Source organism: Micromys minutus (assembly GCF_963924665.1).
Source record: "Micromys minutus genome assembly, chromosome: 1".
NCBI classification, from domain to species: domain Eukaryota; kingdom Metazoa; phylum Chordata; class Mammalia; order Rodentia; family Muridae; genus Micromys; species Micromys minutus.
The window spans coordinates 29,530,207-29,553,292 of NC_137969.1; the positions used below are offsets into that span (position 1 = coordinate 29,530,207).

General features: G+C 46.6%; 1 protein-coding gene across 6 annotated transcripts in view; it reads right to left on the minus strand.

The window, feature by feature from the left end:
• Positions 1 to 1,689: 1,689 nt before the first annotated feature.
• NF2 (NF2, moesin-ezrin-radixin like (MERLIN) tumor suppressor) overlaps positions 1,690 to 23,086 on the minus strand; it is a gene marked incomplete at its 3' end in the record, with an annotated part of 82,088 nt that continues 60,691 nt past the window's right edge. For 2 of the 6 annotated variants that reach the window (XM_080942440.1, XM_080942437.1), the window contains 5 exons: positions 21,533 to 21,638; positions 19,179 to 19,306; positions 17,148 to 17,313; positions 15,410 to 15,454; positions 1,690 to 3,761 (listed from right to left, as the gene is read on the minus strand). In XM_080942440.1, the coding sequence (XP_080798566.1) occupies positions 15,419 to 15,454; positions 17,148 to 17,313; positions 19,179 to 19,306; positions 21,533 to 21,638 (436 nt within the window). Of the gene's footprint in view, positions 3,762 to 15,341; positions 15,455 to 17,147; positions 17,314 to 19,178; positions 19,307 to 21,532; positions 21,639 to 23,086 lie in introns of those variants that run through there. The other 4 variants (XM_080942439.1, XM_080942436.1, XM_080942438.1 and 1 more) reach the window with 3 other exon arrangements.

Here is a 23,086-nt window from a genome sequence, read left to right on the forward strand (position 1 = left end):
ATAATCTGCTATCTCAGCACTTGGGAGGTGAGGCAGCAGGAATTTCTAGAGTTCAAGGCCACCCCGGAATAGAGGGAGAGCCTGTTTGAAAACATGAACAAAAGCATTGTTTCTTCGTGTAGTTGCCACGGTTACAAGCCTGTACATTTTCCTGGGAAATTGAAATACTTAAACTTTTTTGTTTCGGAATACCTTAAATTTTTCTTTATTGCACATTTATCGGGGGCTGGCATGCTCAGGCTGTGATGCTTGGGTAGAGAGCAGAGAACAACTTATGGGAGTGGGCTCCTTCTACCTACCACCTCTTGGGGCGTGGGACGGAATTTTAAAGCGAGTGCCTTTATCCACTGAGCCCTCTCATGGCTTTAGGGTTCTGTTTCCATTCTTCACCTCCCCAGGTGCCTCTAAAAGAATCATTGCCAACCACTTTTACAGAAGTGACCCTGGCCCAGGTAAGGGCAGTGCTCTGGCTGGGCGGAGCTGATAAGTGTAGGCTGGCTCCTACCTCAGGGTTCTCAGGCAGCCCTGAAGTCTACCCAGCAGCAGCAGGCCAGGTGCTATTCTGGGGTCACTATTCCAATGAGAAATGGGCATCCGGGGGAAACAGGAGAGGAGCAGCAGGAATCCTCTCTGAGTCAGACAGAGACCTTGCTGTGCTGATAAACGCTCCCATAATTTGCTCCCACTGCCCTGCCACTACATTGATGGCAGAAGAAGCTTTCTCCCTACAGGGCTGGGACTGCAGCCTCAGGATCCTGTCATAATGCAGTAATGACAGGCTGCCAGGGAGCCCCACATGGCAGGGAGGGGCGGGAGAGCCCTCTCACTGAGAGGATGTCTGGGCTGTCTGTAGGGAGACAGGAGTGAAGGCAGTTGACTTTCTCTTCTCTGGACTGCAAGGGATTAGATCAGACAAGGCTGTAGCAATTTTCTGCCGGTACCTTCTCCCCTTCTAGACTTGGGCTCCCAGCTCTCATTACATGTGGGTGACTCCCAATCTGATTCTCCCCATGAAGGCTTGTGGGGCACACAGTCCAGTGGGACAGCTGCCAGGTGCTCCCTACTCAAGAAGCCCAAGGCAGAGGAGGAAGTACTGGAGGGAGGCCACAATGACAGCAGTGGACAGCATGGGACTAGGACTCGAATGCCACAAGGAAGCATCAGGATCTAACTGCTACCGATGCCACAGGCAAGAATAAAAACACAGTGCAGAGTCCACAGCAAGACGCAAGGCAGAGCATGGCAGGCAGTGGTGCACGCCTGCCATCCAGCACCGGGGACAGGAGATGGGCTAGCCTGGACCACACGGCGTTTCAGAACAACCAAAGTACCAGGCAGTACTGTCAGGGAGCACTCTGGGCTATTGGAGTGTTTTTTGAAAGTCAGGTAAAAATACTGACTTCAACGGCCTAAAATGACCTGTTTACAGAGTGGTTTCCCTCATTTGACTGTTCAGGAAACCAGGCTACTTCTAGATGTTAGAACTAGCAATCTATGCCATCTAATACAAATGGAGGACTGGGGATACAGCTCCATTGTTTTGGTAAGACACAACCATCTGAAAGTCCGGTTCCAGATCTGACATCTTCTTCTGACTTCTGCAGGCAACAGGCGTGTCCACAGTACGCATGCATACGAAATATACAAAAAATAATAAAGCTCAAAAAAAGATAGCAATGACAGACTATAGCAGCTTAGAGTTTTTATTAAAACAATCATTTAAATTATAATCACCCCAACCCCAAACAAAAAACAGCTTCATGTTCTGGCCCTGACAGGAGTAACTTGAGCCTCAAAGGAAGAGCTGTTTGATAATAGAACAGAGGAATGGAAACCCATGGGCACTGGCTTGGCCTCAAGGCACCTAGGAGAGGCTGGGTCCTTTGTAAAGGCTGCTTACACTAGGGGCTTTGAGGCTCTGGCCCTGTTGGCAAGAACAGTTGGTTACTGTTGCTGGTGTCAGCCTCTGGGCTTTTTGGAAGTATGAGAAACCTGTCTAAAAGATGATAAAGCAGTAACTGGTATAGTGTTATGTAAGCCCACTGGTGTTGTCTAGCGAGGCTTGGCAGTGACCTCCCGTCAGAGTGCTGTGGTGGCTCAGGTATTACCTCAGGGCATATGACCAGCCACAGGCCACCAGCAAGACCTCAGTGTCCTGCACTGAGAGTGACTTACTGTTTCATTATCAGGGTACCCCTGTCCATATTGCAAGAACCACTGAAACTAGAAATAGCCAGGGTTGGAGCTCACTTTGGACTTCAGACATCTTTGACTCTAAAATTGTCTCCGGGAAAGAACCCGGCTACAGACTCAAAAGCAGGCTGGAGACATTCTGGGGCCTCAATCCTCTTCCTTGACTGAGTGGAGTTTGGGTCCCACCTTCCAAGACATGGTTACACCCACCACTCCTCAAATACCAGGGCTCCCACATGGTTATGCTGCTTGACATTTCCCAAATTTGAAATATAAAGCATAAGTTAAAAAAACAAGGCCTGGCGTAATGTTTATAAATCAGTAAGCATCATTGTTCTGTGTCACACAGCCATTGTTAGATCAAATATACAGAGAGGAAGGAAATCAGAGAGAAGTTTCGGGCCAGAGAAAACTTGGCAAAAACTGGGGTGTCTAGTCCAGAGGACTGCTCAGCCTTAGGTTCCAGACTAGAGTCCTATCCCAGGTGTCCAAAGATGCTGAGGTGACACTTGGGAGGCTGCTTATGGCAATGTGGCCTAGTAACAGCCAGCTGGTGGGAACAAGGCAGTGTTCTTCAGGTTCTCAAAAACAAACTGTACTGTGGAACATTCCATTGCTAAGCCCCTCAGCTCAGTTGTCTTAATACATCTGTTTGTGGATTGAGGTTTATCACCTGCTGTTAGGACTTAACAGGATCTGATTGGCCCAACCCATGGAGTGTGCAAGCCACGTGGAATGCATTTGCCCAGCATGGAGGTAATCAGTAGTGTTAGCCTGTGTGACTGACTGTGGGTGGCCTGATACCCATGTCGGGCTTTGGAAAGGAGGGACAAAAAAAGGACACTGCTGAGCCCCCCAGGGAAGACAAGGACAATGACAGAGGGGCCTAGGTACTGGAGAGAACTAGAAGAGGATGGATGGGCAGCAGGGCTCTGGAGTTTCAAGTGCTGAGTGGGAGGAGATGGATGGAAGTCCTGGTCACAGCTGGGTTCCCAGGCACTCATGGGAATGTGACCAGGAAGCTCCTGGCCCACCACAGGCAGGTGGCTAAGACTGAAGGGACTCATGTGCACTGTCTCCTAGCAGCTTTTATCTTAAGCCTCTTCCTGGCCACAGCTGTCCTACCTGTTTTCTGCCAGTCAGACAGCTACAACACTGCCTCAGGTGAGCCTGGCTAGGGAGCCATCATTGCTGGTCCTGAGCTAAGCCAGTCCATGCTTCTACGCTGTGCCAGGTCCTTACTATGATGAAAGGCCCATCCCAGCACCCAGTCGGGGATTGGGGAGCACCAGCATGGTAGATTTCAGACAGCCTCCACACTGGATTCATATCTGCTTCCCAAACCAAAGTCAGCAGCATGCACAGAAACACACCACAGTGCCTGGGGTGCAGGAAGGATGGCAGCCCATGCAGAACAAATATTTCTTAGAGAGATAGAGAACTGATGGCTCCTTTGGGGTCAGGCCCATCCTGTCGGTGTCAAGAGCAGCAGATGTGGCAGGAGGTGGTCGGGTTACCTAGAGTTCTTCAAAGAAGGCCACTCGGGACTTGGCGCTCTGCAGAGTGAGCTGTAGAAAGAAGAGAAGAAGCTGAAAGGGCATGGGGTCTCACAGCACAGCCCGTCTTGATGCAGGGAATGACCTCAATGGTGGCTTGGAGTGACAGAGAAACCCATATAATAGATGTTCAAGATACTGGTGGTCAAGCCCAGATAAGGGTCCAGATTTATCCCAGGATTCAAATGCAAAATGACTGGTGACATGCCAGAAAGGATGGCTGGCAGACAGATGCATGTCAGCAGAAACACGTCTATCACGTAGCCTTTGCCCAGAGGGAGTCAAGTCTGTGGCTCCCCTGTTTCTTTTGGCTCTCAAACGGCAAATCCCACTGGGCTCTGTACTGTATCAGCTCTCTGGGCTGAGACCCAGGTTTGGCATCACAAGCCTCACAGTTCTTACAGCTAGGGCAATGCAGCATGGCCTGGATCAGATGGGAAGTTTGCTCTCTCTGGTCCTACTCTGGGTGACTCCAAAGCAGACTCGCACATGGCCTGGAAGCTGTCTCTTCTATGCATGACAGACTCAGGCAGGAGAGGGTACTGGGCAGTACCTGACACATCTCAGGAGAAAGGAGGTCTGGGTGGGAAAATGGAGAAGGGAGCAGAGGCAGATATGCCTAAGTCCCTGACTTGGGCTGCCTCCCAGCCTCTCCTCAGACAGAAGCATATGGCATAGGCACCCATTTCAAGCTGTTGCTGAACTGGCACCCTTGGGGCAAGATTATATGTTCTTGATGCAGCCCCAGGCCTTCCCAGAAAAGAGCGTGTGTCAGCAACTGCACACTGTCCATCTTCATCCCCCAAAACGTTCACCTTAGTGCTTGGCTCTGAGTGTGAGAATAGATTGTGTTTATTGAGTGGATCAAATAAGAAAGGGGCACAAGTGTAGCTCAATGGGAGAATGATGCTGACTGTTTCCATCCTAGCTCACTGTGTGGCCATCTCTGAACATCACTCCTCTGAGGGAAAGCAATGGGACAGGCTAGCCGGTCTGGTCCTTCGGTAGTTTCTGATTCCGAAGGGTCTGCAGTACTTACCAAAGCTCTACAAAGGGCAGGAGAGGGAGACTGTGAACCCACTTTACCATCAAAAGACAGGCAGCATTAGTGTGCTCAAAACGAGACAGCTTGAGAGCCGACTCTTTAAATCCTGCCAAATCTTTTGGCCTTGAAGTTCCCGACTAACAAGCTGAATGCAAGGAGGCATCTGAGCTGTTTTCTTCAGCAGAACCGATTCCAGAAGCTCCATGGAAGCCTGGTTCTGCCAGGAATGGAGAGCTTTTCTTTGCTGAGGCAAACACCCTCCAGACGGGAACTGCATTTGGCTGGGTCTCTGCTGCAGTGCCAGCAGAGAGGGGCCAGTTGGGGTGTGCCTTGTGATAATGGGGACCAGGACAGTAAAAGAGAAGATGGTGCCAGAGAACTAGGACAAAAATCCTCTCTGGGAAGGACTGGAATCAAAAGGTGTCCCACAATTCTGGGACAACCCCAGGAGGTTTCTTGGGATAAGGGTTTCTTGGCAGGGCAGGAAATACCCATAGCCACTTTCAGTGAAATGTTAGCACAGCGCTACAGTTAGCACCACTGTAACACAGGGTGATAAAGCACTTTCTCACAGGGTGGCAAAGAAAATGCTCAGTACCTACTTGGTTCATGCTGAGGACCCTTTTGGTGGCATTAAACCCCACATAGGGGAAGCAGAGCATGTCCTGGGTAGGTCAGATTCAGGCAGAAGGGCCATGCACTGTGCCAGCCTCTGAGTCAGGATAGGCACTGCCCTGAGAGGCCTGGCTACTTCCCCAGGCAGGACGCCCGGGAAGTGGGGGCCTCTGAAAGTCTCTTGCCTGTTTAACAGTGTTGGCTCCAAGAATTCCTGGATCCACTACCCAAGCATGCTGCTGTCCCCTCAAGGTGCTTGGGGAGGGCTTTGGCAGCATCTGATTCCAGGTACTCAAGCATGAGCTTGCTAGGGTGCAAAGCACTCTTGGAGGGAAGATGCTCCTCCCAGAATCCCGCCAGTGCTGCACTGCAGGGCAAGATGACTTCTCTCATCAGAACGGGGTCTGTCAGTGCAGAGGAAGTTCAGGCAGAGAGCACAGCCAACACTATGAGATCATGCAGGAAGAGTGGCATTTCAAGGGTCTCAAGGCTCATAAGTCCACTGTATAGGGCAGCTGAGAGCCTCCTATTGGTCACCACCCGGTTTAAAGGGAGGCCTGACAGACTACCCCACCTTCAGCCCTTACCATGCAGTTCTTGGCACTTCTAATTCCATCAGGAAACCCAAAGTCTGAGGAATTTATAGTGTGTGCTCACTTCCCACTGCTGGAATGCTTCCAGTGGCCACCTCTGACTGCTCCCTCAGCAGTATCCTTTATCTTAAGACATCAAATGCCCTCCTTCCGGCAGGACTGGAGGGCAGAGCTCATGCAGGAGGGAGGCAGACAGTGATTCAAGGGTATTCAGGGAGAAGCCTTGAGCCTCTTTTTTTAGTATGCACTCAAGGCACCTGCTGAGCCCCATGAAGGAGGCATTCCAGAGCCCAAGAAGCTCTTGTCATGGGCACTGCCACTTGTTTCTGTTGACTGTGCTCCTAGCTAGGCACTGTGAGCAAGCTGACCCACCAGATCTATTTCCACCAGCTGTCTCTGATATAGGCAAGGATCCTTCCAGAAGGCTGGTTTCCATACTTAGAGCTTCAAGCAGGAGGCGCCCAGCCTCAGAAAAAGTGGAACACGGTGAGCTCTTCATAATACCAGTCAAAATTCCTGGGTTTCTTATGAGAGTCTCATATCCACGAGCCTACAAGAACACCTGGGCTGTCCTGTTGCCCATGACGGGACTGGATCTCTGCACACAGCACAGCAATACCTCTGTAAGATACAGAGAGTGCTATGGAACCAATTCCACTAAGATTCCAGCCTCAGCTGAAGGTGTGGGGGATGGGAGCACACACCTTTGATCTCAGCACTTGGGAGGCAGAGTCAGGCAGATCCCTGAGTTTGAGGCCAGTCTGTTCTACAGAGTTGAGTTCCCACCAGGACAGCCAGGGCTGTACAGAGAAACCCTGTCTTGAAAAATCATCCAACCAAAAACCCCAGTCACTATGGGGCCATAGCATTCATGTGTATTCTTTGGCCATGGAAGTGGATCCCTTATATGTGGGGTGTAGAATCCCAAATAAAGCATTCACGTGTGCTTTTAGATGTGGAGATGCATCATTTGAATGTGGGGTGTAGTGTCCCAGAGTTAAATATGTTCCCTGTGGCTGTGGAGGCAGACCCCTTTAATGTGGCTCATACCACTAAGATACCTGGGAGACCAGACTGGACAAGGAGAGCCCTGTATTTCATCACACAGGGAGACTGGAATGCTTATGATATGGATATGCCACCCAGTCCCATGTTCCATGCTGGGTCAATTCTGGGGCCTGCCTAGGTCTGGTGTCCCTCCTTGAATCTATGAACAAACTAGCTGAGCTCATGCTGACTAGTGACCACTCTGCTGTGCAGAGACCTTCAAAACTCACACTGGATCCAGACAAGGTCAACACAGGCATCTGGGCAATCAGGCCTTGCTCCTTTGGGAAGGCTAGAAACCACGAGGAACCTACTTAAAGTGCCCAACCCAATGTGCTCGTGCCAGCTCCCTCCCTAAAGATGACTAAAACAACAAGCAGCCTCCTCACTAGGCACTAGGCTGACCTGCTGCTCTCTTCCAGATGTCTCTTCACATCTGATTAGAATGAGCCCTGTGAATAATACAGGAGGAATTAACTTCTCTCTTGACTGAACCGGCTGTTCGAGTCTGTCACTAATCCAATTCCAATTTGAAGAGACCAACTTCCTTTTCTTTCTCTGCAGCAGATCTATGTGGCTTTGTTTTAATCATATGGGCCTCTGATCTTCCCTTCTCACTTCAATATATATAGACAGCTCCTGGAAGAACCCTTTCCCTCCTATCCACAAATGACCAGACTGAAGAAAGGGAGGATGGAGCCACTTAGCAAAGCGAGGCCCCCTCTGCTCCCCAAACTTCGTTAAATGACAAAAATGGACAAACCATCAAATCTAAACAAGTCTGGATTTGGGAGATACATCTGACTCCATAAAAGGATAGGCATGCACACCTGTATTACCAGCACTTGGGAGGTAGAGACAGGCATATTACGTCAGGCTTGAGGCCAGGCTGGCCTACAGAGTACCAGGCCAGCCAAAACTACACAGCAAGACCCTACTTCAAATACCAAATAAATCAAACCAAACCCAAACAAATGAACAAAGGACAAGAAGCTAAGGCAGGCACATTGGCACATGCCTGTAATTCTAGCATTCAGGAGGCTGAGACAGTGCATTCTAAATAGTAAGTTCAAGGTTAGCCTGGGTAATGCAGACACTGTCCTGAAAAAAAAAAAAAAAAAGATTGGGGCTGGGTTAGTGGTAAAGCACTTGTCTAGCATGTTCAAGTCCCATCACTGCGAATCCACTAAATATAAGGAAAAAAAAAAAATAGATTGGCCAGATATGCTGGTGCTAACCTTTAAATACCAGCACCAGAAAGGCAGAGACAGAAAGATCTTTGAGTCTGAGGCCACCCTGTCTCAAACAAAAACAACAAAAGACTGACTTTTCCCACCTTCAAAATGGACAGCTGGTTTCCTCTCACCTCTCTCTACATGGATCTGTGGACAAAGCTGTCTCCTGTTCACCGTAAGACATGAACGCCATCAAAATGCTCCTGTGCAACAGCTCCAGGGCTTGCAGACAACAGTCTAGAAGTGTTGCCATCTGATGGCCTAGGATACTGGATTCTAACTATTAGGGTTCTTCCAACACTGACTCCAAGTGTGCCCCCTGATGGAAAACCCATTGCAAGATGGTAGATGGCCTTTTGGGGAACCATTTCCCAGAGTGACAGGAGGGTAACTAAATGTATTCCAGCACGAAGCCTGCAGCAGCAAGGCTGCTTGATTAAGAATGAATTACACTTTCATCAGCACAGAAAGAAAATTGATTCACAAGGCTGTATTGTGACAATCTTGTCCTAATGCAAAAGGGAGTGGAGAGGCAGACAGGACAGAGCCACTTCGGCTATCAGTGGGGAGAAAGGAAGCTCTACAATTAAGCTGAAAGAACAAAACTAATCAGGGCACCAGGATTCCTTAAACTAGTCTCTGGGGGACTCGCCTCAATCCACTTATCCCCAGGGAGAAGATGCAGGTGGGAGGGGTCTGTCTAATTCATTTTAAATAATAAGACCCATCGTGCCGAATCCATTTTAGATACTAACCTAATAACTCCCAGTGCTGAGACTCAGCTCGTCCCATAAAAGTGCAGTGGAATTGAAATGCAAGCCCTAAAATCATGTTATACTTCCTCTTCGCCACTACATATTGAAAACGAAGGAGCGGGGGAGGGCGGAGATAGAAAAGGACACGCAGATTCTCTGGCACGAGGATCTGCAGAGAACAAGTAGACTCTGGAGCAGAAAGGTGACAGAGCCAGCACCAGCAAATTCAGCATGATCTTTGGGGTGTGATGAACATTCATTCCCCTTCCTAGGCCCCACAAAACCAAGGTGGAAGTGCCAACAAAGGGAGGGCACCACTGTAAACTGGGCACATTAAGCTTTCTGCAGTCTCGATAGTAATGTCTTACACCCAAATGCTCTCTTCATGATGTGTACAAAGAGCTGTCCACATGCTCACCCCTAAACAGAAGTGAAATAAAAGACCACATCCATCCTAATCAACAAATCAAATTCCTTTATGGAGAAATTTGCCCAGAAAATCCCTGGGGAATTGGTCTGCATTAACCCTTAGGGACCTAAAGCAGCAGCAACGTGCCTGGAAATGTCTGCCTGTATCTCTGCTGCCCTAGGATACTGGAAGGGCCTATTGCTACTTTCTTCCTCCTAACAAATGAACTCATCGGCCTGATTCACCTCACTGGGCAGGTGGAGGCTAAATGTGATCTACCCCGCACTCTGGGCAAGAGCCTTAAGAAAGAGGTCCAGATATACTGATGCTACTTTTAAATTGCCAATCTCCAAAGAGAAATCATAGCAAGGCTCATAAGAACAGAACCCAGAGCCGCAGAATGAGTTTGCATCCCAGCTTTTCCCTCCCACTGTTGCAGCAACAAATCAGGTGCCCTGGGAGCGCTGTGCTGAAACGAAACATATCTTCAGAGCCAAGGGGCCAAATGGAATGTTTTACTGCATCAAATAAGGCCCAATAATGGCTATAGGCACTTTCAAATAGTCATAAAACATCTAGCCCACAAGGCAGGGCTTGTAGGCTCAACACTTCCCAAAGCAAACTCCTTTACAGAGTAAAGCTTTCTAACCCTGTAGTCTTAAGACAGTGGCTAGCTGGCCCTTCTATCTGGACCTACCAGAAACAAACAAGAAAACCAGAGCCCTCAGCAGTCACAGGACCCCTGGAAACTCATGTGTTAGAAATGGCTTTTAGGAGTGAGCCCACAGAATGGCGACCAAGAAAAGGACTCTCTTTTTAACTCTTACTTTACATATACGAATGTTTAGCCTATAAGTGTGTCTATGTACTACATAGGTGCTTGGTGCCCAAAGAAGTAAAAAAAAAAAGGATGGCAGGTCTTCTGGAACTGGGGTACAGATGTTTTTGAGCCACCATGTAGGTGTTCAAAACCAAATTGGGGTTCTCTGAAACAGTAGTCAGTGCTCTTAAATGCTGAGTCATCACTCCAGCCCAACGAGGAGCTCTTTTAAGAGATGGCTCAATGGTTAAGAGCACTGACTTCCAGAGGTTCTGAGAGTTCAAATCCCAGCAACCACATTGTAGCTCACAACCATCTGTAATGAGATCTGATGCTCTCTTCTAGTGTATCTGAGGATAGCTATAGTGTACTTATATATAGTTAAAAAAAAAAAAAACAAAACAGCTCTCAGGCTGGGAGTGGTGGTGCATGACTTTAACCCCAGCACTCAGGAGGCAGAGGCAGGTGGATCTCTGTGAGGTTGAAGCCAGCCTACAGAGTGAGTTCCAAGACAGACAGGGCTATGTAGAGAAACCCTGTTTCAAAAAACAGAACAACAAAGCAGACCAGCTCTTCAGGCCTTCGGTGTGCTTCCACAGAGTGGGGAGCTGAAATAGTCCTTGCACAATGCAGTTACTTCTGGATGTTCTACGCTCACATCTGGCCTCACTGCTGCTCCCACCCCACTTCTCTCTCCCTCTTCCCTGACTGCGATAAAGGATGATCCCGGAATCTGAGGAGCCATTTTTATGTCAGGACTGAGGATGTACCAGATAATGCCTGATTTCTAAAGCAATCAGGGTCACTCAGCCCACAGGTTGGTTTACAATGAAGACTAGGTATATAAACAGTGCATTAAACTTCTTAGCAGCAATCTGGGAGACTGGCTATGTACACCAGAGGTAACCAGAGAGGACCTGGTTACTTGTTTTAATTGAAGGAGATACCTTTCACAAATATTCAGTTTCTCCCTGTGATTTATCACTTTTCCAGGTGCCTGAAGTGTTCTATTTCATTTCACAAGCCCTGAATCTCCAAGGGGACTCTGCAGAAATTGAAGATGACATTAGACTTTCTGACTTCCTGATCCAGGAGAGGTAGCGGGGCTCTCCATAAACGTCAAAGCTCTGCCTTTCCTGCTCCTCCACAGTGGGAAATGCAGTCAAACCATATACAAATGAAGTAACCTTTCTTTCTCAGCTCCACAACTTTGTAATTTCTCTTCCATCCATCTCCTTTGAAGTCCTCTGCTCCATTGGAGGTTATGGGCACAAAAATAATTGTTTGCTAGGTCTTGGATCAACTCCAGATTAGGAGACTGAACTAACAGTGCTGAGAGAGTTCTGGAGAGATGCCTCTCAATAGAGTGGTGACTGCTCCTCCAGAGGACCTGGTTCAACTCTTAGCACCCAGATGGCAGCTCACAACTGCCTGTAACTCCAGTTCGAGGGGATCTTATGCCTCACACAGATATACACGGAACCCAAACACCAATGCATATAAAATAAAAAGGCACAATTAAAGAACCTTGAGAGAATGGCAGGATGGTCCTGAAGTGTGCCTGTTCCAAGATGTTTTTACCTCTAGAGTATGATGGCTGACCTAACTCACACCTAGCTACCACTGTCACCAGAACATCATGGTTACACTGATTATCAATTGAATGAAGTGGGAAATGCAGGGATACCAGGTCAGTAGGAGAAGGAAAAAAAACACAACCATGCAGGCCCAAAAGCCAACTGGAGAAGGAGCCAGAAAAGCTGTTTTTTCACCTCCATCACATCACTCAATACACCTACTGCTCACCACCAGTTGTAGGCTTAAGTGTGGTCATGCACCATGATTCCTCCTTCCTCCCTCATCACTGGTCCACAAGCAGATGTTCCTTTTCATGTCGTTAAACCCTCACTGTGCACTAAGTGCCTCATGTGACTGCCCTCATTTAACCTCACAACAATCCTGGGGATGGGAGAGAGGAGGAAGAAGAAGAGAATGAGAAAGAGGAGAAAGAGAAAGAGGAGGGGGAGGAAGATGTGGAAGATTAATAGAGGAGGAAGAAGAGGAGGAGGAAGAAGAGGGAGTAGGAGGGAGGAAGAGGAGAGGGAGGAGGATTGGTTCAAGGGTCTCACTGTATAGTTCTAACCAAGTCCTAACACTTGCTCAGTATTTCAGCTGGCCTGAAACACAAAGATCTGCCTGCCTGGGATGAAAGGTCTGTGGCATTGCACGTGGCAGAAGATTATGTTTCTGATCTCTGACTGCAGGGCCTCATGCATGCTAGGGAGCACTCTTCCATTATCCCTTTCCTCATTCTGCTGTTACTGATGCTGTCCTTGAACTCGTGATTCTCCTGTCTCAGTCTCTTTAAATTTTTTACAGGTAAAAGTTTGGATTTATGCGGTGTCTCCCCCCACCACCACCCAGTTTTTTGACACAGGGTTTCTCTTTTGTAGCCCTGGCTGTCCTGAAACTTGCTCGGTAGATCAGACTGTCCTTGAATTCACAGATCTCCCTGCCCCTGCCTCCCAAGTGCTGGGATTAAAGGTGTGTGTCATCACCACCTAGCTAAAGATTTTTGTCTCTTAAAAAAAAAGGAAAAAAAAAAAAATCAGGGGCTAAAGAGATGTCTCAGTGATCAAGAGTACTGGCGGTTTTGCCAGGGAATCAGGGTTCAATTTCTAGCACCCAAATGGTGCCTTACAACCACCTGTAACTCCAATTCCACAGAGAATCAGGCATTAGGAGGTGTGGCCTTGTTGGAGTAGGTGCGTCACTGGGGTTGGGCTTTAGAGTTTTAAATGCTCAAGCCAAGCCCAGTGCTGTCTGCTGATTGTATAACTCGCTACCTCTCAGACACCAAGCCTGCCTGTGTGCTACCCTGCTTCTTGCCACAATGATTATGAACTAAACTAAACCTCTGAGCATAAGCAAGCCCCAATTAAATGCCTCCTACGAGTTGACATGATCATGATGTTTATTCACAGCAACAGAAACCCTCTCTAAGCAATCTCTCATCCCCAGTGTCAAAATGGAGGCCCTCCCTTGACATCTAGGTACACATACTTCCAAAGCCAGAAGGGACACTTTTCTGCTTTGATCAAGGGACAGCATTGATTCAGACAGTAGTGGGAATGACTTGAGAGACACCTCTACACAGGTAGGTAACCATCAGTTGTGAGCATTGACCACTAGGAAAATGAAACATTCCTCAGACTTCCTGTACAGGAAAACTCACCAGTATTTAGCCTAAAATTGCTGAGGAGAACTTGTATCATATTGAAAAATAAGTCCTTGCTTTTAGTAACTCTTGGTTATCAGAATTCTTATTAATTAAACAGCCTAAGAAACCTGTTTTGAAAACAACTTACTGTCACATTAAGGCACTCACATGAGTAAGTGAGCGTATGAATGACCAAACAAGTATTTCCAAATACAGTCACTAACTACTTGCTGATTGGGCCATGCCGTGAGAGGTGTGTTGGTAGATGATCTTATCACTAAGGGAAAATCATAGACCAAGATGGCTGTGATGCCACTGGGTAATACAAACTTAAAAGCCCCACCACTGTGCACTCAATCTGTCATTGGGCATATGCCATTATGGGGCTATGACTATATGTCTAGAAACAATATGAAGTTGACTAAAAAGGAAACTTCCTTTGTCTATAACAACTGATATAAGGACTGATGATCCAACTTAGGACCCTGAAGAATTCTATATCACACACACACAGTAATCACAGAGAAAGGAGCCTCCCTTGAGGAAATGCCTCCATGAGATCCAGCTGTAAGACATTTTCTTAACTAGTGATCAAGTGGGAGGGCCCAGCCCATTGTGGGTGGTGCCATCTGTGGGCTGGTGGACCTGGGTTCTATAAGAAAGCAGGGTGAACAAAACCAGGGGAAGCAAGCCAGTAAGTAACATCCCTCCATGGCCTCCGCATCAGCTCCTGCTTCCTGACCTGCTTGAGTTCCAGTCCTGACTTCCTTTGGTGATGAACAGCAATGTGGAAGTGTAAGCTGAATAAACCCTTTCCTCCCCAACTTGCTTCTTGGTCATGCTGTTTTGTGCAGGAATAGAAACCCTAAGACAAAGCTGAAAAAATCTAAGTCTATTCACTCAGCCAGGCTCAAATGACAGTCAAAATTAGTGTTCCCGTCATGGGTCCCTGGGGCCTCTGTGATCTCTCATTCACCTGGTGAGAGATCTACCTGGGACTTAACAGCTAACCTCCTTTGCTGGGACAATGAGCAAATAGAAATGTCCTAGGCAGAGAGTTCAGAGTTCTTTACTTGACTGCAGTGAGGATGCTAAGCCTATACCTGTCAAAAGAGGCATACTTACTGGGTATGACTGGGGACCAGGCAGGAATGGAAGGAGGGTAACATTTTAATATTAGGCATGATAATCTTCTACTGCCTAGGCATATTGAGAGAATAATCTGTAATGCTTTAATTGACTCAACACAAATGCTGCTAACTCATCTCCTGGTATCTGCAATGGGACAGTTGCAGACGAGCTTGTCCATGCACAGCTCCTTCCATGCGGTAGGGGACAGAAGCCAAAGTGGCCTTTAGAGCAGCCATGGGACAGCCAACTCACTGCAACTGGCTTAAAGATACACCAGTGTTCTGTTTGCTGCCCTAGGAAAGAAAAGGGGTGTGCAGAGATTGGGAAGCTTAAGGAAAGATGAGAATTTGTGACCCACGCCCAGAAGCCACCAGCTGTGATAAGTTTGCAGAGCACACCACTACAGGGTAGGAGTGATCTTGTACAAGAAACATCAGTCTTAAAAGCATCAGAACCAACCCCACTTCCATGGTAGAGTTATCTATCAAAGGAGTACACCACCAAGACAAAGGGCTGAGATAGATTTGACTGAAAAGGAAGCAACTGGTCCTGTAGCCCCATGACATGCTCTTCAGAATGAGGCAGCCTTCTAGGCCCTGGAGGCTAGTCTGGGCCCCAGGGTGGGTGCCTGCTCTCACCCTCAAAGCATGCTGTGGCCAGGCCCCAGGCTTCACCTGCCCTCGGGAGGGCTCTGAGTGGCCCGAGGACAGAGACAGGCAAGCTCATGCATGGGTTAGTATCACAGACGGTAGGACCATCACCACAGACAGAATACCTGGGAATAACCTACTTTGAGGACTCAAATGCAGATAGGTCTTCTGCCTTGGGCTTGAGGCTAAATGAGCAAAATAAAATGAAAAAACAAAGACATACCCTGTGAAATCAAAATGCCACATGTGCCATTTGCAAAATGCTCAGAAATTGAGACAAGTGACCTTATGTACTGTGAAACAGCTTGAACACTGGCCTCTCTGGTTTTCAGCACTCAAGGCGTTTGTAGCTGAGAGCCCAATTCACCACAGCAGCAGTGGCACAGGAGACTGCTCAGGATGCCAGGTGACAAGGAGGCAGGATGAGGGGGCTAAAGTCATTCCCTCAGGGCTGAGTGGCTCACTAGCCCAATCATGTTTTAGTTTAAAAGCCTCCTTTTTACCCCCAACTCTTCCACCCCCTTTATGATACAGGGTCTTATGTAACACATGCTGGACATGAATTTTCGTTGCAGCCAAAAATGACTTTTAATCCTCCTGCTTCCTCCCCCTGAGTTCTGTGACTCCCCATGTTTGGTATTAAGCTCCCCTTTGACATTTAATAATTTTGTTTGAAACAAGAAACCCAGAAGGCAATAGGAGCCAGAGGGAAGAAGGTGTGGAGTTCGGTGAAGCTTTCTCCACTTGGTGTCCACTGCAAAATGCTAAGCAGAAGTAGAGCTCCCAACTATAGATCAGAGATGGCAGGGAGACTTAGGCTTCTTAGGATGCTCAGTGACAACTTAATCACTGAAAACAGACAGTCCTTGAGCTGAAGACTGCTTTATAGAGCAGAATAAAGAGTGAAACGTAACCATATAAGCTACCAACCAATCTCAAGGAAAATGAGTCAGGGTCTTATTCTGTAGCCCAGCCTGGCCTTATAACTTGCAATCTTCCTGACTCTGCCTCCTGAATGCTAGCGTTACCACTGCGTGCTGCCAATCTAATCCCTTTATAACCTCAGTTTTTTAAAAATATTATTTATTTGATGTATATGACCACACTGTAGCTGTCTTCAGACACACCAGAAGAGGGCATCAGAACCTATTGCAGATGGTTGTGAGCCACCATGTGGTTGCTGGGAATTGAACTCAGGACCTCTGGAAGAGCAGTCTTAATCGCTGAGCCATCTCCAGCCCTATAACTCCTGTTTTATAGGGGGAATCAGCTAAAAGCACAGTCTTCACTTCCTAGAAAATCTTTCTGCTTTGCCCAAATAAGAGATATGTACATTCTTGAGCTGATAATAAGTACTTAGTAACTTCTAAACCTCTAAAAAGGTGAGAACTCTAAATATCAGGAGAGAAAAATGAGACTCTGTGAGCCTCATAAATAAGTTTTATCTTTTTAAATATTAAGATTCTCCTATATACTTTCCTTTAAGTAGTTAGAGTTAGAGATTCAGAATATGGTCTTAAACAAAAGACTGGAAGGGGCCACATTCAACAGCCTCTAATTCACTTTGAGTTCTCATTAAGTGAGGTAGCTTCTTGGGCGTAAGTCCCCTTGGCTTTTAAGACAGAGCCACTTTAGTGCTCAATGATAAATCCAAATCCATCCTCAAACAAAGATTCATCTCATCAGAGCATTTTACATAAGTTCTACTTCCATCATAGTCATTGGCAGATTAAATTCTTTCTGTCAGAAGTTGTAAAGTTCCCTTAACTAAGACAACAGGCAGCAGTTTAATGACTGGGCTCTTGAGGAAACTAGATGGCAATCTCACATTTCACTAATAAGTGTCCTGTTCAGCAAAGCCCAAGAGACTCCAGGTACCTTTTTGATGGTATTATGCTTGCTACTGGTGCCACCTCTGTCTGAGTTCTCATTGTGTAGGATGTCCAAGGCTGTCTCTCTCTCTTTGAGTTTCAAGGCCTCAATTTCTGTCTTGAGTTCATTGAGCTGCTCTTGCAGATGCTTGCTCTTCTCCATGTACTCCACTCTGTGGCAAAAAGACACAAGCATCACGGCTGGGCAGACACTGAGGCAGGAAGAGATGAGCCGGAACTTACAAGCTGTTCAGAGTGGCAGCCAGGAACTGAAGCCTAAGCTTCATTCCCGACCTTGGCCACTCAGAAGCCAAGGGAGCTTAGGCTGTCCACTAACTGCTGAATCTCTTTCCCCATCAGTACAATCAGGATAATGATTACAGGGCCCCTGGTCAGCTGGTCAGGAAGAAAGCCCTGTATAAACTTTCAGAGAGCTCTACAAATAACCCTGCCACAGAGTGCTTTTGGTTCTGTATGAGAAATCACACCACACAAGCCTCCTGAGCCCCAGGTATGCTTCCACTCCTACCCTTAGTAAAGCAGTAAATCAAAGGATCTCTGCCAGTAGCCACATCTTCTCTCCCACTTACTCTGAAACCATCAGAAAAAGATGGGAGACATTCACTCAGCCAACATTAGGAAGAAATAGATCTCCATTTTTACCTGAAGAGGTTAAAATGTTTAACTACAAGAGCATGAACAGAAAACTGTAAGTAGTAAATTTCTGTTGTTTATAAGCTTTCCAGACTCTAGTATTTCGTTATAATAGCCAAACATACTGAGACAGTAAGAAAATACAAACTATAAAAAACCAAGACCCAGAACAGGATGTGGCCTTATGCTGATCACAACCACATAAACATGTACATCTGGACAATGACAAAGGAGCTCGGATGGATACTGAAAGCCATAGGTCTGGATCACCAGCTTCTTAGCTGTTCTCTTAGTATCAAGGATCAAAGGAAGTTAACCTGGTTCACAATGGTTCATGCTGGCCTCCAGAGAGCTATTCTGGAGTACCATAGTGGGGAAGGGGTTTCAATCCTTGTTCTGTTTCTCATGAGCTATGTGATGCTGGATGATCTCATCAAACCAAGTCTATTCTCTTTTATATAACTGGAACACTGAAATGGTTTTTGGAGATGGGGCCTCACTGCAGTCCTGGCCAGACTTGAATCTGCTATGTAGCTAAAGATAATCTTGAAATCCTCCTACCTCTACTTCCTGAGCACTAAGGTTACTTGTGTATCCCACCATGCCTGACTTACACTATACTAGAGCCTGAGCCCAGGGCTTTGTGTATGTTGGACAAATACTCTATGAACTAAGCTGTATTCCCAGTTCTTAAAACCTGCTTTTGATGCCACTGGGGATATTTGTTAATTAGTGTGAATGAGACAAACACTAAAAAGCTATGACACACAGGTGTCAATCCACAGTGTCACTGTGATCTCTGCCATCTGCCAATTTACTTCTGACTTAAGAAATGAGTGATCTTACTTAAGATTTTGTTTTCAGTGGGTCTCCTCTCCATCTCTGATCCACTTCTGCTGACCACAAAGAGAAGGGAGAGCACTTGACAGAAGTGGCTGTGGTCTGGCTGGGTGAAGCTCCACTCAGGGTTGCCAGCATAGGGTAACTGGTCTCCCCTGGCCCCTAGCTTTGCTCAGCCTAGCAATTTTTGTTCTCTCTTTACCTTTATTCTAGAACCACTGCAGAAGAAAGAACATGACCAGAAGAAAACTATAGTTTAGTATTATGCAGACAACAGTCTAACTCTGGACTCAATACAACCCAGTCCTATCTTTCAATCAAGGTTTCAAACATTATAAATTCCAGGCCACCATCTTAATCAAGTGTTAGTTTTATCATGGGACCCTGACTGTTGTTTTGATCTGTTGTCTTTAAATTTTAATTAGGAACTTTGTTCTCTAGTGGGTGACAACAAAGCTAACCTTTGCAGGGGTAATGACTGGCTGCTGCTGTGTCCACCCACTCATGTTCCTGACTGCCCCAGCAGGCCACAGAGGGTACATACTTTTCTTTCTCTATCTCCATGGAAAGTCTCTTCATATCCGTATCCTTGAAGTCGAATGACAAGCTGTCACCAATAATGTCGAAGCTTGGTATGTCAGGAGGCAGTGGTGCTGGGACTGGGTTCATGGGCTGTTGGTGTGAAAGCTCCTGTTAAGATGTTTAAATTACACAGGACAGAGCCCTCTACAGTCAATACTGCTAGGTAAGTGGTCCCAAAACAACCACAGACAAGTCACCTTCTCTCCTCAAATCTCATCATTTCTATGGTTCCTTGAATCAAACACAAACTTTTACTCAGCTTTTCATTTAGGAAACTCATTTAGGCACTGGGCTAGGAGTTGGAGACACAGAGAAAGACAGAATTCCTTGTCCAGGAAGCAGATTTGTTTGCAAATCTTCAGTTTAAATAAGATGAACATGAGCCAGAGAAGGAACAGAGGCTTAGGAGGTTAGAGGGATCTACTAGGGTATTGCTTCCTTGGGGATCAGCGAATGAGCCAACCAGGCAAGAGGCTTGATGGTAGGCAGGTAGAGAGGGCCCAACAAGAAACTCTGGGCACCTAAGTGCCCTGTGAGATGGCGGGTAAGAGACTGGCTTTGGACCAGGAAGGCTTTGCTAGGATGGTAAGGGCTTAGATTCAGAAGCCAGACGAGTGCTTGAAAGGTAAAATCAGCTGACTTGTTTTCAGGACCCTCTCACACAGAACAAAGGTCACCTAACCTACGGCCCCTATCTACCTCTTTAGTGTCCCTCATTATCTGTCCTGTTATGCCATAAACAGAACTGCTTACTACTCCACATACTTAGCATGTGATCCTGCCTCCCTGATACTCTCCTCTCTCTTCTTCCTTCCCTGTCATTTTCTGTGGTACTAGGGATGTGCACATTAGGTAAACACTCCACTGCTTAGCTACATCCCCAGCCCTAGCCTCTGTTTCTTGTTTTTTTGTGAGATGGGACCTCACTACATGGCTCAAGCTGGGCAGTTATAATTTAGGCAGATCTATTTACCTCATACTTCAGAAAAAGAACACTAGCTGTTACCCTTTAATGAGAGCAGAACCTGACACACCCTCTTTGGCAAGTGTCACAACTGAGTATCTGACCTCACAGTTCTATGAGAACAGATTCTATGAAAACTGTCACACGTGTGTGACACAGTATGTGTTCAGTGCAATTGTGTTCAAAACTGCTACAGACCACACTAAATATCCGTCTATAGGGATTGGTGAACTGAATTACAATCCACCCATATAACATAATATGTATGATTAAGGAGTTGAGTGTTTTCCTCTGCAACACATTGCTAAGTGAAAGTGCAAAATAAGAGCAATTTATAAAGTTTGCTCTAATAGCTGTTTGTTTTAGACACGTGCATGTCAGGTACAGAGCCCAGGTGAGCGCTCGGACTACCACAGCCCCAGCTGTCCCCATCTGAGAGACCATGAGAGAAGACATGAGCCTGATTAACACAGCATGCCCAAGAGACAAATAGTGGTGTTGGGGGTTATCTATTACCCAGAAATAAATAACAAGGACACATGGCAAGAGCAAACCTCTTGCATTCCCCCAACTCAAATTCTGGGCTCTATGTCTGTGTCCTCAATGTACCTGTGCTATATGTTAATGTACCATGTGTATAAATGTTCACAACTATGCAGTATGTGTAGCATATGTGTGAATGAGTTATGTATCTGAGGTGTGAATACGTTATGTCCTTGACTAGAGTATTCCATTCTCTCTTCCTTGCCCAGCAGGGAATCCTGTTCCTCTGCAGAAGTCAGCCATGCCTCCAAGGTTGGGTTGTGATCTGGGCACCTGTTACTAGCTGCCAGAATAAAGATTTCTAGTTGATGACAGTATACAGATAGAAAACAGGTGAGCAAAAACTCTGCAGGGTGGAATGTACAAAAGACAGGTAGGGGAGCAATGTCTACTTATCCTGTGACCCAACTTAGTACAAGTCACCCTCCCTGTCCTAAAACTGAGGTTGACAGCTGGTTCTGGAAGAGCAGTAATTCACTATGAGGTGAACTACACTGTAGCATATAGTATATACCAACAACTGGAGATTACAGTTAGCTTGGCAGCAGGGGGCTAGACATCAAATTCAAGAGAACAGCATAGTCGTAAAGAAAGCTGGAAAGGGCCTTATGGTCTGTTATCTAAGTAACAAGAGAAGTAACTGACTATTCAGCCTAAGGCTTTTAAATGGCAGATCAGGAGGGTCCTATCCAGGCCCTAAATTTGCTTTGTTACTCCAAAGGCACTGTGAGGTAAATTAAAAGGTTGGAGGCTTAGGAAAGTTTCAAGACCAAAGCAGCCAAAAGCTGGCAGACTGAGCCCAGGCTCACTGGATATGTGGGCTTGGTGGCGATTTCTAAGAGCTTCTGCTTGGCTCTTCGCTCTGCTTCTCGGGCTTCCTGCAAGTCTTGCTTTAACTGATCAGCCTCCTTGGCCCTGCAAAGAAAGAAAAAAAAAAAAAAGTCAGCTCCACAGAAGGGGACAGAGAGATGAGGAGGCACTTAATTTAGTCCAGAGCAAGGACCCGAATTAACCCTGTACATGGCACTGAAAAAGGCAAGTAAGGACACCGTAACAGAGGCAGTTACAGGAAGCCAGAACTTCTACAGTAAGAACAGTATTCCTGAGAACCTATCTCAACGGTAAAGCTAGAAGATTACCAATGGGGATCATTGGTGAGAAACAACCACAGTGGCAGTTCTGCAAGCCAGCAATGTGCAATAGTTTGTGCCTGTGGTGCCAGCTACCCAGAGGCTGAGGCAGGGGAATCACTTAAGCCAAGGAGTCAGAGGTCAGCCTGGGCAACACAGGCAGATGCAATCTGAAATAACAAACAAACAAACAAAAAATGACAAGTGTGGTAACCAATGCCTTTCATCTAGTACTAGAAGGCAGAGACAAATAGATCACTGAGTTTAAGGGCACCCTAGTCTACATACTGAGTCCAGGCCAGCCAAGAATATATAGTAACACCCATTCTCAAAACAAACAACAACAACAACAACAAAAATGGGTGGAGAGGAAGAGTGGGTAGGACCCAGAGGTACTCTGCTTGTTTCTGGGTGGGCAAAAAGAATCACAAGCCCTACACTGAGGGCATTGTGAGCCTTACACAGGGCCACAAAGGGCAGAACATGAATGAACGTACCCCCAGTAAAACACTTGTAGGCCAAGTACCACTTTCCTTGAGCAGGAAGGAGTGCCATGACCGAAGGCATCTGTGCCTTGGTGCAGAACCCTGCTCTGTGGGTTAGGAGTAAAATGTCAAGCTTGTCCAGAGGTCTAGCCTAGAAATGTAACCCAGACACAGAAAGGGGCCTGAAGTGGGCAGTCATCAAGAAACCATATTCTCAGAATGACATGCAAAAAGTGGTGAGAAAAACTGTAGTGAATGTACCTTAGTAGTTAAGAACCAAATTCAAGTGCTCTAAATCAATAGAGCCAGATGCTGCAGGGAAATGTGCCAGTATTTATTGGAAGGTTGCAGGACTAGAAGAATTCAGAATAGTCCAAAGAGTACAGACAACAGTTCTATCCTTCAACTTGGCTACAAGCTGAGGCAACCTGGTCAAAAAACACAGCTGCCCTGCTCCACTAACTACCTGAAAAACCACAGAGAAATGGGTACTTAGCTTTCCTTTGAAGTAAATAGTTGTCACTGATCTACATCAAAAGGGAAAAGAACCAAGCTGGTGTGTGTGTGTGTGTGTGTGTGTGTGTGTGTGTGTGTTACATATTTATGTGAGTGTGAGATACTCATTTATGTGGGTGTGAGCCGGGGCAGAGGTCAATGTGGGGTGAAATCCTCTACTGGTCTATACCTCAGTGAAGGTCTCTCACTAAATGTGTGCACATTAATTCAACTAGACTTGTTGGCTAGTGAG